Source organism: Echinops telfairi, unplaced genomic scaffold (assembly GCF_000313985.2).
Source record: "Echinops telfairi isolate 266 unplaced genomic scaffold, ASM31398v2 ScPeMD7_655;HRSCAF=1070, whole genome shotgun sequence".
Lineage (NCBI taxonomy): Eukaryota > Metazoa > Chordata > Mammalia > Afrosoricida > Tenrecidae > Echinops > Echinops telfairi.
Window position 1 is genome coordinate 22,911,662 of NW_022104553.1, and position 12,091 is coordinate 22,923,752.

The following is a 12,091-nucleotide window of genomic DNA, read 5'->3' on the forward strand; positions in this document are numbered from 1 at the left end:
TCTACCCTGTGTTATAGGGTCGCTATGAATCGGAATGAACCTGATGACAGTGGATGTGGTGTGGGTTTGATACTTTTGTCAACCTGACCCTGTTTGGAGGTAGGAAGGTTTTTGTTTTTTCCCTATGTTACTGAGGGTAGACCAGAGCTGGGTGGGACCTAAATCCAATCACTTCCGAGTTAGACCAGGATGGACACAGAGGTTTGGCATGGGGCTTATGCCAGGTCATCAGTCTGAACCCACGCTGTCAGCTCCGGTTAACAGTTCTCGTCTTACAAACCCACAGGAGCTGTTCTACTCTATCCTGTAGGGTCGCTGTGAGTCAGAATCAACTCGATGGCAGTGAGTTTGGTTTGGGTAAGAGTCAAACTTCCCAGACGTCTCCTAAGGTGCCCCTGATCCCTGCTGGTGTGGCTTTGTCCCCTAAGCCTCTGTAGGGCAACTCTGCTGAGCCAGGTGCAGTTGCCACCAGGAGAATCCTGACTCATGTGGGAGACCCATGTGTGCCCGGGTAGAGTGGCACCCCACTGGGTTTTCAACGGATGCATTTTCCAGAAGGAGATCCCAGGCTTTTCTTCAGATTCACTCTGGGAGGGACTTGAACCCCCAATTTTCAATTTTCGGGTGACGGGCAGAGCATTTGCACCACCCAGAGGACTTACTAGGAAGGCAGGTAGCTGGGGTTACTGAGCACTTAACATGTGCCCAAGGGGGCTCGGTGTGTGTGTGTGTGTGTGTGTGTTTCCATGTTGGCTAATGATTTTGTGCTGGGTGCTGAGCTCACCTGGCTGGGTGGCCTCTGCCCACCTAGTGCCCCTAGAGCAGGATTTTTCTCAGAAGAGGAAATTGAGGATTAGCACAGAGAGTGGGATTTGCAGGGGGTGGGGGGTGAGATGGAGGCTCCTCCACTTCAGTCTCTATTCTAGCAGTGGCTGTGTGATTTCCTGAGCCCTGGGGGTGGAGTGGGTTTCACACTGAGCCCTTGAACACAAGGTCACGAGTTAAAACCTGCTGCTCCAAGAGAGAAAGATGAGGCTTGCTCCCTTTGCAAGCAGTCACGGTCTCGGAAACCCGCAAGGGTAGTTCTACGCTGTTCTAGAGGGTAGCTACCAGTTGGACTGGACTTGATGGCAGTGAGCATGGCATGGTTTCTTGTACATTTTGCTGGCTGGCTTTCGAGTCAAGGCCCTACTCCACTCCCCACCGGCGAGTAAGTGGATGAGATCCGGGCTGGAAACAGGAGGCTTTGCCCGGTTCTTGAGGCCATCTTGGGGCAGGGTATGCCTTGCAACTCTTCCAAGATGTAACCAGAGCAGAGGAGACAGAGAGGAGCTAATGAGAGGAGGCCAGTAGGTCCCACTTGGACATCTGTGCAGAAGACTGGGAACCTACTCCTGGAGAACGGATGTAGAACCCCCTTTCTGCTCCTCAATCGAAGCCCTGACATCGGAGGTCTAGCTTCCTGAACTACAAGAAAATAAATTTGTTTGTCAGACCCACCCGTTTGTGATAGGTAGTTCCTGCCTGAGTGGCACCAGTGAGCCGGGAAGACCCAGGGATGGTGCTAATGGTTTGCCACCGGCTGCTACAACGATAAGGTTGGTGGTTTGAACCCACCCAGTCCAGTATGTGGGGCGGAAGAAAGACCTGGTGAGAAACATCTCAACCAAGAAAATCCTTGGGTGCAAAGTTCTACTTCATAGCCCACAGGGGTCACAGCAGTGAGCCACAGCAGTGGATTTTCAAGTAGCAAATGAAGACGCATGTCTGAAGTCATCCCAATAGAAAGAGGACAAGAACATGAACTCAGGACCTCCACGTCCCCACCGCTCCCATCTTTGTTCATTAGACACCTCAAAGGCTGAGCACCCGCCAATGCGGGCGGTGGGGGTGGGGGGAGCAGGGAAAACGCCCGCCTCCCTTGACTTCATTCGCTTGTAAGCCAGGGGTCTGCAGACCCCAGTGGCGTCTGTGAAGACATGGTTTGCTTGGCCTGTACACTGAAGATTTTGTATTACTTGCCAATTGATTTCATGTAAAAACAAACACCATGATGTCCAAGTGCTCTTAACCCCCCTTCCCCCACACACACCACACACACACACAAGCGCCTAGAAGTTTCTAGAGCTGTACTGTCCAACAAGCTAGTCATCTGGGTGTGCGGGGAGTCCCCACCAATGGTGCCTCAGCCTCAGGGTGAAATGTACAACAGATTTCAAAAACTCACTCCCACTGAGTCGATTCGGACTCCTAGTGACTCTGTAAGACAGGCTGGAACTGCTTCTGTGGGTTTCTGAGACTCTGACTCTTTAGGAGAACAGAGAGCCTTGTCTTTCTCCCACAGAATGGGCTGGTGGTTCTGAACAGCTGACCTTGCGGTGAGCTGCCTAACACATAACCACTACTGCCACCAGGGCTCCTATTTCTAAAGCTTAGGTCGGAACAAGGAGCTGAAGGGATCGTGTCAATAGTGTTTATGTTGGTCATAGGCGGAAATGGTAGTGTTGGATTAAGTAAATAAATCCAAAAATTGATTTCATTTGTTCTGAGTTTCCGTCTTTTTTTTTTTTTTAATGTGACTCCTAAAAACAAAAATCAAACCCACCGTCATCGCCTGGGTTTATTCTTAGCCAGTGGACGACTGTATGGGATCTCCAAGTCTGGCAATCTTCCCTCCTCAGAGCAGCTGGGGGGTTTGAACCACCAACTTGGTGGTTAATAGCCCAAGGCTTAATCTACTGCACCAGACAGTTCTCAGTCACCTTGACCCCCAACCGGGGAGTCCTTGAGTGATGGAAACAGTTAGTGGAGTCCATTGCGAAGAAGTTGGCGGTTCAAAGCCACTCGGCGGCTCCTTAGAGGAAAGAGCTGGCCAGCTGTTGAGAAACCACCATGGGAGTGGGGAGGGGGAGAGGAAGAGGAGCTGATATCAAGGGCTCAAGTAGAAAGAAAATGTTTTGAAAATGATGATAACGTATGTACAAATGTGCTTGATGCAATGGATGGATGGGGATAAGAGCTGTAGGAGCCCCCACTAAAATGATTAAACAACAAAAAATAAACCCACCGTCGAACACCCTGTGGAGCCGGATTCTCCTCGGACAGAGGGGAGTTGGCACTGACGCACTGGCGACCACTTGGGTCTTTTTTTCTCTCTTATTGGTGGTTGCCAGCGCTGCAGTGGTTCAAACCCTCCCTTTGCCTGTTAAGCAAAAGGTCAGCGGTTCCAACCCACCGGCCCCTTGGTGGTAGGATGTGGCAGTCTGTGCCCGGTAAGGGGCCAGCCTTGGAAAGCCCTCGGGGCTGCCCTGCCCTGTCGGTGACAGGGCCGCTGTGAGTGGGAATGGACTCGCCGACACTGAGGCTGTTTAGGGGTTTTATTGTAGGGTGGGAGTCTCAGGCGTGTGGCACTGAAGGACAGTATGGGGGTAGGACCCTCTGTAGAGTGCCTACGGAGCCCTGGTGGTGCAGCAGTGAAGCACCGAGCTGCTCACAGAGAGGTGGGCACCCAAGAAGAAAGATGCCACAGCGGACTTCGGTAAGACCCTGCTGCGGCCTTCTTGTTGGTCCTACTGGTCGGTCGGTGTTGAGTCGGGACCAGGTGTGCTTTGGGCGGGTGTCGAAGCGCAAGGTGACCGTGGAGGGGCAGAGCGTAACAGACAGAGCACGACAGGGCTGCAGCAGACCCCCTGTCGGGAGCTGCCTCTTTACTGAGGGCTCAGTTGTCGGGCATCATGGCGAGGCGGGGGGCCTTGGGCGTGCTCAGGTACGGGGACAGGACGGAGCTGGTGTAGGTCAGGCTGCTGGAGATGCCGATGCCGGTGGAGGAGTTGGTGTTGCTGGTGGGGCTGCCAGCTGAGGGCGGGGACAGGGTGGTCAGCACCACGGTCCCCTCATCCAGGGAGCGCTTGTAGGGGACCGGGACATCCTCTCGGAGCTCCTGGAAGGCCACACAGGCCTGGAATAACTGTGGGCAGAGAGGACAGGGACAGGGCTGGGCAGGGGAAGGGGGCTCTGCCTCTGCTGCCCGCCAGCAGGTGCCTGGTGGTGCTGGGGTTCAGAGCAAGGCTGCAGGTTCAAACCCAACAGCTTCTCCTTAGATGTAGGGGCTGCTGGTGGGGTGAGGGTGCAGAGACGCCAGGTGGGAGCTCCACATGCAGGAGGAAGGGGCACTTTCTTGCTGAGATGCTCAATGCCCCCAGAAAGGCTGCATAGAGCCGGGGAGCCCACCCTGGAGTGAAGAGGGGGTCCTGGGTCAGGTGAGGTGTGTGTGTTGGGGAAATGGTCCTCACCCAGACAAAGGTGGAGAAGAAAGAGAAGGCGATGGCCGCCTTGGCGCTGCCGCTCCCCAGCTGGAGGTTCGGGCGCTGCGAGTGCTGCCACTGGTTGGCCAGGAAGCAGAAGCCCACGGACCAGACGCCGACCCAGAGGGCTGTGGGAGCAGGCGGAGGGCAAGGAGAGAAGACAGGTCAGGGAGAGCCGCTGAGGGAACCGCTGGGAATCTAGCCCCCAGGCCCAGTCCTCCCAGGGTGACCAGCAGACACTGTCCAGTAAGGCAGAGTTCCCCGCCACCATCTGTCGGCCTGTGGTGGCCTGTATGGGGGTATGATGTGAGACGCCTTGGCCACCAGGAGTTCAGGTAGCAGCAGGGTCATTCATGGGGGCCAGGTTTCAGTAGGGCTTCCAGGCTGACAAGGTAGAAAGGTGTGGCCGTCTACCTCGACAAATCGGCCATGGAAAACCCACAGCCTGTCATGGCGGGCAGGAGGTCTGCTGCAGCGCTGGGAGGTGAGACCCCAGGGTCTGAAGGCAAGCCACACACAGAACAGCTGCTGCAGCGGCCTTGCACATGCCTGTGATGGGAACCCAGTGTGTGGAATTTGGCAGGTGGGCGTGGCTATGACTCGGGAGAGGGGGCGGAACCAGGTGGCATGGGCGTGGCCACGGCTGGGGAGAGCGAGGCAGGACCAGGCAGCATTCACAGGAAGTGGATCACCCAGTGAATGGAAGGAAACCTGAGCACACTTTTGTGGCCGATGGACGCCGTCGGCCAGGACGGCCTGTTGGACAGAGCACATGCCGTTGCAGTCCATCTCCGCCCAGAAACGCCCCCCGCGGGTCTGAGGGAGGTGGGGAGGAGCAGCCCGCCTGTCCATCCAGCACGGAGCGGTCCTGGTGGCGCAGCGATTAAGTGCTGGGCCGCTAACTAGCAGGCCCGTGATTGGAACTTGTGTCCGCTCTCTCCCCAAACTAAATGAACAAGTAAACAAACGCACTGCCATCCTGACTCAGCGACCCTGCCGGACATCGTGGAACTGCCCCCGTGGGTTACCCAGGCCACGGTCAATAAGGGAGCAGCTTCCAGGCCTTTCTCCCTTGGAGCCGTTGGTTGGTTTCAACCACCAGGGCTCCCTCCCTTCCTGGTACCAGTGACGTTTCCAGAACTGCTCTGAGGAGCAGGGAGGCAATGGTGTGACGGCCTGGCCTGGCCCCCAAACTCTGCGGTATCGACTCACAGTGACCCTGTAGGACAGGGTAGAACTGCTCCTGCCGGCTGTCTGAGACGAACCCTTTATGGGAGCGGACAGCTCTGTCTTCCTCCTGAGGAGCAGCTAGCTGGGGGTTTGGAACTGTTGACCTTAGGGTCATCAGCCTGACACTTAACCCCACCCCCACCTGGGCTCCTAAGACCTGAGCAAACCAAGGGGACAAGGGGAGGGGGGACCTTTCCTGCCACAGAGCCGACTGTGACTCAGAGTGAGCCAACTGATAGGACAGGGTGGAAGTGCCCCTGTGGGTTTGAGATGAACTCACACGGGAACAGAAAGCCTCATCTTTCACCTGAGGAGTGGCTGGTGGCCTTGGAACTGTAACCTGTTTGGGCTGCGTCCAGACTAGGCAGCCCCCACCTCCTCTGCGGCTCCTCAGGAAGATGAAACCTCAAAGCCTCCATTCCCAGCCTCTCAGGAGGATGGATGACCTATTGAACGATGCAACTCCTACCCCAAAGAGCTTGTCTCTCCAGGCCGGGATTATGTAGCCCCTTCCCCAGCACCCCAGGAAGCAATTTATCTCTCCAGGCCTGTTTGTATAGCCCCTTTCCCAGCACTCCAGAGAGCAGGTTTGCAAACAGGAAAATGACTTCCCACAGGGTCGCATTCTGACTCAAGGCCCTGCAGCTGCAAGCAATAAAAAATCCCCCTTCCTGCTGTCAATGTCTACTTCCTTGGCCCTAGATAACTCCCACCGCCTCACCAACGAGCTGCAATTTCCCTGACCCAACTCGTTGGGTCTCAGAACCCGCCCGGGAGCTCAAGATGCTCCTGTCCCTTTCTCTGCTCTCCCTTCCCTCCCGGGAGTTCCTTCCCTTCCCTAATAAAGCCGCTCGAAGCCTCACGTTCTTTGTCTCAATCCTATCTCCGTTCAGTGTCTCAGTGTTGACCTCTCCTAACCCACGCTGCCTGAGTCGGCTCTGGCACCAGGTGTCTGCTCCTGTCCCACAGGGCTTTCCAGGCTGGGACTTTTGGGAAACCCACAGCCAGGCTTCTGGGTGGGTTCAAGATACCAACCTTTCAGCCAGGACTCAGCACGGAACTATCAGAACCACCCAGGGATCCTGGGGGGGTGGGAAGCAGAGGCTTCTGGAAATAGCCCTTCTAGAAATAGCCTGAGTCCCTGGCCCAGAAGGTGACCCTTCCATTGAGTCTGATGGGTGAGTGAGAATCTTCAGGGGGAAGGAAGCAGCAGTAAGAAGAGAGGTGGGGGTGAGGGGACACCCTGAGGAGTCGCCTCAAGCCTAAAGGCCTGGCGCCTGGCCCAGGAGGCGGGGTTCTCACCGGCCACGATGAAGTCCAGGAGCTGGAAGGCCGTCTTGAAGCGGGAGCTGGCAATTCGGTCCTCATGGGCATCCAGGAGCAGGAAGCCCAGGCAGCTGAGGAAGGCCAGCAGGCCGGCGCCCACAGCGAAGTTGCAGGCCACGGGGTTGTGGTTGAAGATGCAGTGCAGCTGCGAGGAGTTCGTCTTGTTCTGGAAGCCGTCGGTCAGCAGGGAGGAGAAAACCACCAGGGAGAAGATCTGGGGGTGGGGGTGTTCCCAGGACTCAGGGTGTTGCGGGTTCCCCACCATGTCACCCCTCAGAGCCCAATCATGGCCTGTCTCTCCTGCCCTGATGTGATCCCTTCCCCCAGTTTCCTGTCTGCCCTGAGGTTCATACCCCTGTGTCCCCAGAGTGGTCCTTCTCAGCCAAAGCAAGAAAGCCAGAAAAAGGAATCAATCAGAGGCATTGGTGGCAGGGCATTGAGCAGAACTGCCTTCCCAGACAAAGGAATGACAAGTATCCATCCTGGTGGCGCTGAAGGTTAATCGTTGGGCTGCTCACAGCAAGGTGTCAGCAGTTCAAACCCACCAGCTGCTCTGAGGTAGAAAGCTGAGGCTGTTTGCTCTCGAAATGATTTACAAAGCTTCAGCAGCCCTAGGCAGCATCGTTTCTTACTTTAGGCACTAAAGGGATTTGAAAAGGGAAGGGTTTGGGGCAGACTTGCAGGGGAGGGAGAAATCCCTTGGGTGGAGGGGGTGTCACATGGTTGGGGGCTCAGAGAAAGGCCAGGCCAGGCAGGAGTCGCTAGAAGGACTTAGGCAGGGAAGGCTGATACCTCTGCCTGGGTGGAGCCCAGGGGAAGGAAGACTAGACTGAAAATCAGGCTTGGTGATGGATTGGATGCGCAGGGTTGGGGTGAAGGTCAAGGAATGCTGAAAACTTGACCCTTCACTAGAATTTTAACTCCTTGGGACAAAGCTCAGAGGGGCTGCTTCCAGCATCCAGCACCTGACTGTCAGTCAATGACCGGCTTTGACCCCTTTCCACTTGCTCTTGTCCTGCCCGTCAGAGTGGGGACAGGGGAGGGAAGGGACTCTAAACGCTCAGTGTCCTCCTCAATTTTCTCTGTCAACATCAATGTCAACTATGTCAACATCAATCAAAGGGAGGAGTTCTCGGGGGTCGGGGAAGCAAGTGGTTAGGCACTGGACTACTAGTGGGAAGGCTGGTGGTTCAAATCCACCCAGAAGCATTTGGAAGAAAGGCCTGGCAATCCAGTTCCAAATATACATATATATTTGGTTTGGAGAACCCTAAAGTACAGGGGGTCACCGTGAGGTGAAATTAACTCATTATCAACCAACATGGCGTTTCTATGTTGTTTTGGGGTTCAACACACACACACACAACTTTTTTAACTACTCGGAAGTTAAGAAATCTTAATGAAAATATTAGCATTGTAGTAGAGTGGCATCAATTCCCGACAGAGTAGAACTGCCCTGAGGGGTTTTTCAGTCTGTCACCGACGCTGGAAGAGTGCTGCTGGCCCAGTGATAACCCGGCCTCTTGCTAACCAAAAGGCTAGAGGTTCAAACTTATCCACCACAAAGCTGTTAACGGCTGTGGCCATGGGCTCCAGTAAGCACTACGGCCTTGGAACCCCGCAGGGGCTGTTCTACTGTCCTAGGGGGTCACTGAGTTGGGATCGACCCACCGGCATCGACTTGCCGGCAATGGGTTCGATTTGGGTTTCTTCATCATCGTGGGAGCAGGTGGCCAGGGAGCAGATGCCACTAGGCTGGTGTGACTCACCGCGCTATCGGTTAGCCGCTGAGCACTCAACCGTTGCGCCACTGTGGCTTCTTGATAAAAAAGTCAAAAGAATGAAAAAAAAATCCATCTCGAAAAGAGAGTGTTTTCAAATGGGTGGGGTTTGCCTTAGCCAAAGGAGCAGGCATCTGAGATCTCCCTGGATCTGGAGTGGGTGGCAGGACTGAGAACCGATTCTGTGGGAGGGCTGAAAGCTTGCCAACTTTCGGAGGCCACACCAAGTGAAGGGCTAGCAAGCCCATCTATCTCCTGTGACCTCACATCCATTTTACCGGCGCCGCCTCACTGGCACCTGGCGCCAGCCCCACATGGCGGCTGATGCTAATTCCTCTCTGCTTCACGGGTGATAAATCGAAGCCATTATTGGGCAGGGGAAGGAGCCAGGTGCGCCTGACTGACGTAGCCCACGCTCTGGCTATGTGGCCTCAGGCCAAGTCTGTGCTCCTTGCAGCCTCAGTTTCCCAGGCTGTCCCTGTGCTCTGGGGAGAGGTGGCACATGGCCTCTGGGGCTCAGCACTAGTAGGTGCTGGTGAAAATGGCAGCTTTGGTAGATGGCCTAGGAACCCTAGTAGCGCATTGTGTAAGCTCTCAGCTGCTACTAGAAAGGTCAGTGGTTGGATCCTGCCAGCAGTCAGTGCTGGTAGAGCATGTATAGGCTCATGATGAAAATCGAAAGACATCTGGAAACAATTAGTCCCATGAACGAATCGAAAACCAAACTCACTGCCATCAGGTCAATTGAGACTCAGAGTGACCCTGTAGGACAAAGTAGAGCTGCCCCTGTGGGTTTCCAAGGCTGCAAACTTTTCTGAGAGTGAAAAAGAAAAGCCCAAGCTCATCTTTCTCATGTGGGGTAGCTGGTGGCTTCGAACTGCTAACCTTGTGGTTAGCGGCCCAATGGGTAGACCACTACATCCCCAGACTCTCTAGACCGTGCAAACTTCAGTCTCCACAATCCTGCGACTGGAAGAACTAGATGGTGCCCGGCCACCTCCACCCACTGCTCTGGAAAGGATCCCATGAGAAGGTCCCGGAGAGCGTGGGAGAAACATGTGGAACTGTTCTCAAAATCACAAGAGAGCAGGCTGACTCGTCTGACACGAGACTGGGAGGACCTCTGATACAATGGCCCGTAGTCATCCTTCAGGTCTTAAACTGAACTCACCTCCACGTTAGAGTCACCAAGCATTTGAGATCAAAAGGACAGCATTCCCTCCAAGGACAATGTTCAGAGTGTTAGGAAGGGAGGGATGGATAGACAGGACACGCTGGCAGTGGGATACGTGAGGGTCCATTGAGAGAACCTAAATGGACGAGCTGAAGCAGAACCTGGATGAACTATTGAATGCAAACTGATGATCTGTTCTGTAAACCTTCCCCTACTTCACACCTGAGAATGCCCTGTGACCCGGAATCCACAGGACATCAGATAGCACAGGGCCTCGTCTAGAGAGGCAATGTGTCCTCTGAAGGTCAGTGGTGCCGGAGGGGTGACCCTCCTGACTGCCAGGTCATGGACAGTGCTGCCCATCTGCCCCAGAGACCTTGGGCTGCCGAACTGGGCACTTAGCATGCAGACAGAGGGCTCAGCTGGGCCACAGGGACCTAGCAATGCCTCCCCCCACCCCCATCCCCCCAGCCTCCATTCTCCCTCCCTCCTCCTCCAGGACAGCCTCCTTTCACGCCCTCCGTGGCCCATCCCCAGGGAGGGAGCAAAGATTCATCAGTTATGGTACCAGCTGGCGGGCGGCAGGGAGGAGAAGAGCACCAGCTGCCCAGAGGCTCCCTGGCGAGGGCCAGGCCAGGGGGGAGGTGGTGGGGGCGGAGGAGGGGAGGACGGAGGTGGCGGGCAGAGTCCGTGACCAAAACGTCTGGCACAATCCCTTGGCCCTGCTCCTGCCCCCACCCCATTCCTGCAAAAAACAAACAAACCCCAAACACACAGGGTCCGCACCAGCTGGGCTTCATTCTCCCTTTCCTTCCTAGGAGGCTGCGACACAGCAGCGTGGATCCAAGTTAGACCTGCTTGCTAGCCCGGTGATGTCCTTGGGCGAGTCACTCTACCTCTGTCCTCCACCCTCCCTGCCACCAACTCCATTGCGACTCCAAATGACCCTGTAGGACAGAGTGGAGCTGCCCCGTTGGGTTCCATCTTTGGGGGAGCCGACCACCTCAACTCTCCCCCTTGGAGTGGCTGGTCGTTTCCAAAGCCTGCTGACCTTCGGGTTAGCAGCCCAATTCCAAACCCCTTTCACAGGCCTGTTTCCCCCTCCGGTCAAAATCCAGACCAAATCTGCTGCCACCGGGTCAATTCTGAATCAGAGGACAGCCTCTGTGGGTTTCCGAGGCTGTACCTCTTGACAGGAGCAGCCAGCCTTGTCTGTCCGATGAGCGGCTGGTGGCTTAGGCCGGCCTTTCCTTTAGTCGTCCAAGCGTAACCACTTCACGGTCAGGAAGGCTTCCTTGGGTTAAACCCAGGAGTGGAGATGATGTCAGGAAGGAGCCCGGCACGGGAAGATGGTATTCAGACCCTCTTCTGCCTTTGGGTGGGAATGGCACTGGGTGCAAGTCCCCATCACCCTGTGTCGTTTTTTTTGTGTGTGTGTGGTCAAGTTTGACTCATATCGCCTCCGTGTGTGACAGGGTAGAACTGCCCCATAGGGTTTTCCAAGCCGTCATGGTTAGGGAGCAGATCACCAGGTCTTTCTCCCATAGAAGCACCTCTGGGTGCGTGGGAACTGCTGACCTTTAGATTAACACCCAAGTGCGTGCTCCTTGTACCACCAGGGCTCCTCAGGAATGCGATAATGATTTCTAAGTTAAGGTGTGACAAACCCTTGGGTCTGGGCCGGGACACGATGACCCAAGTGTTATGTCAGGTGTTCCTGTCAATTGTACTTCCCTGGGAAACTGGGCTTTTTCCATGTGATTCATTGAAATCTATATATCCGAAGGGAAGTCCTGAAAAATGTTGCTCCAAAGTTACAGGAACTTTTGTTATGTAGAAATATTCAAGTGGGTTCTAGTTTTGATTTTGTTCTTTTCCATTGAGGTTTTATTGTTGTTGGATTTTTTTTCTGTTTGTTTTTATACATTTTTCTTCATATGAAATCCAGAATAGGTAAATCTATAGAGACAGTAACTGGATTAATAGTTTTTTGGGGTTATGGCAGGGGAGGTGGGGGGAAAATGAGGAGCTGAGTATAAGAAAGAAAAAAATTGTTCTAAAATGGATTGTGGTGATGAATGCACAAATCTTTAATATGTTTAAACTATCAAATTGCTAGAACAAAAACATCATATCATTATGTGCTCACCTCCCTGATATGATTGCTGAAGCTCACCTCCCTGATATGATTGCTGAAGACAAATGGGTGCATAAGCAAATGTGGCGAAGAAAGCTGATGGTGCCCAGCTATCAAAAGATATAGTGTCTGGGGTCTT

The 12,091-nt window shown here is 54.5% G+C and overlaps 1 protein-coding gene across 1 annotated transcript in view; it reads right to left on the bottom strand.

Annotated features, from left to right (window-relative positions):
* Positions 1-3,363: 3,363 nt before the first annotated feature.
* Positions 3,364-12,091, bottom strand: part of SYNGR4 (synaptogyrin 4) — an 11,245-nt gene continuing 2,517 nt past the window's right edge. Inside the window, exons 3-5 of the mRNA XM_004710411.2 lie at positions 6,837-7,074; positions 4,293-4,432; positions 3,364-3,967 (exon numbers count right to left, since the gene is read on the bottom strand). Of these exons, the coding sequence (XP_004710468.1) occupies positions 3,719-3,967; positions 4,293-4,432; positions 6,837-7,074 (627 nt within the window). The 3' untranslated portion in view covers positions 3,364-3,718. The remainder of the gene's footprint in view (positions 3,968-4,292; positions 4,433-6,836; positions 7,075-12,091) is intronic.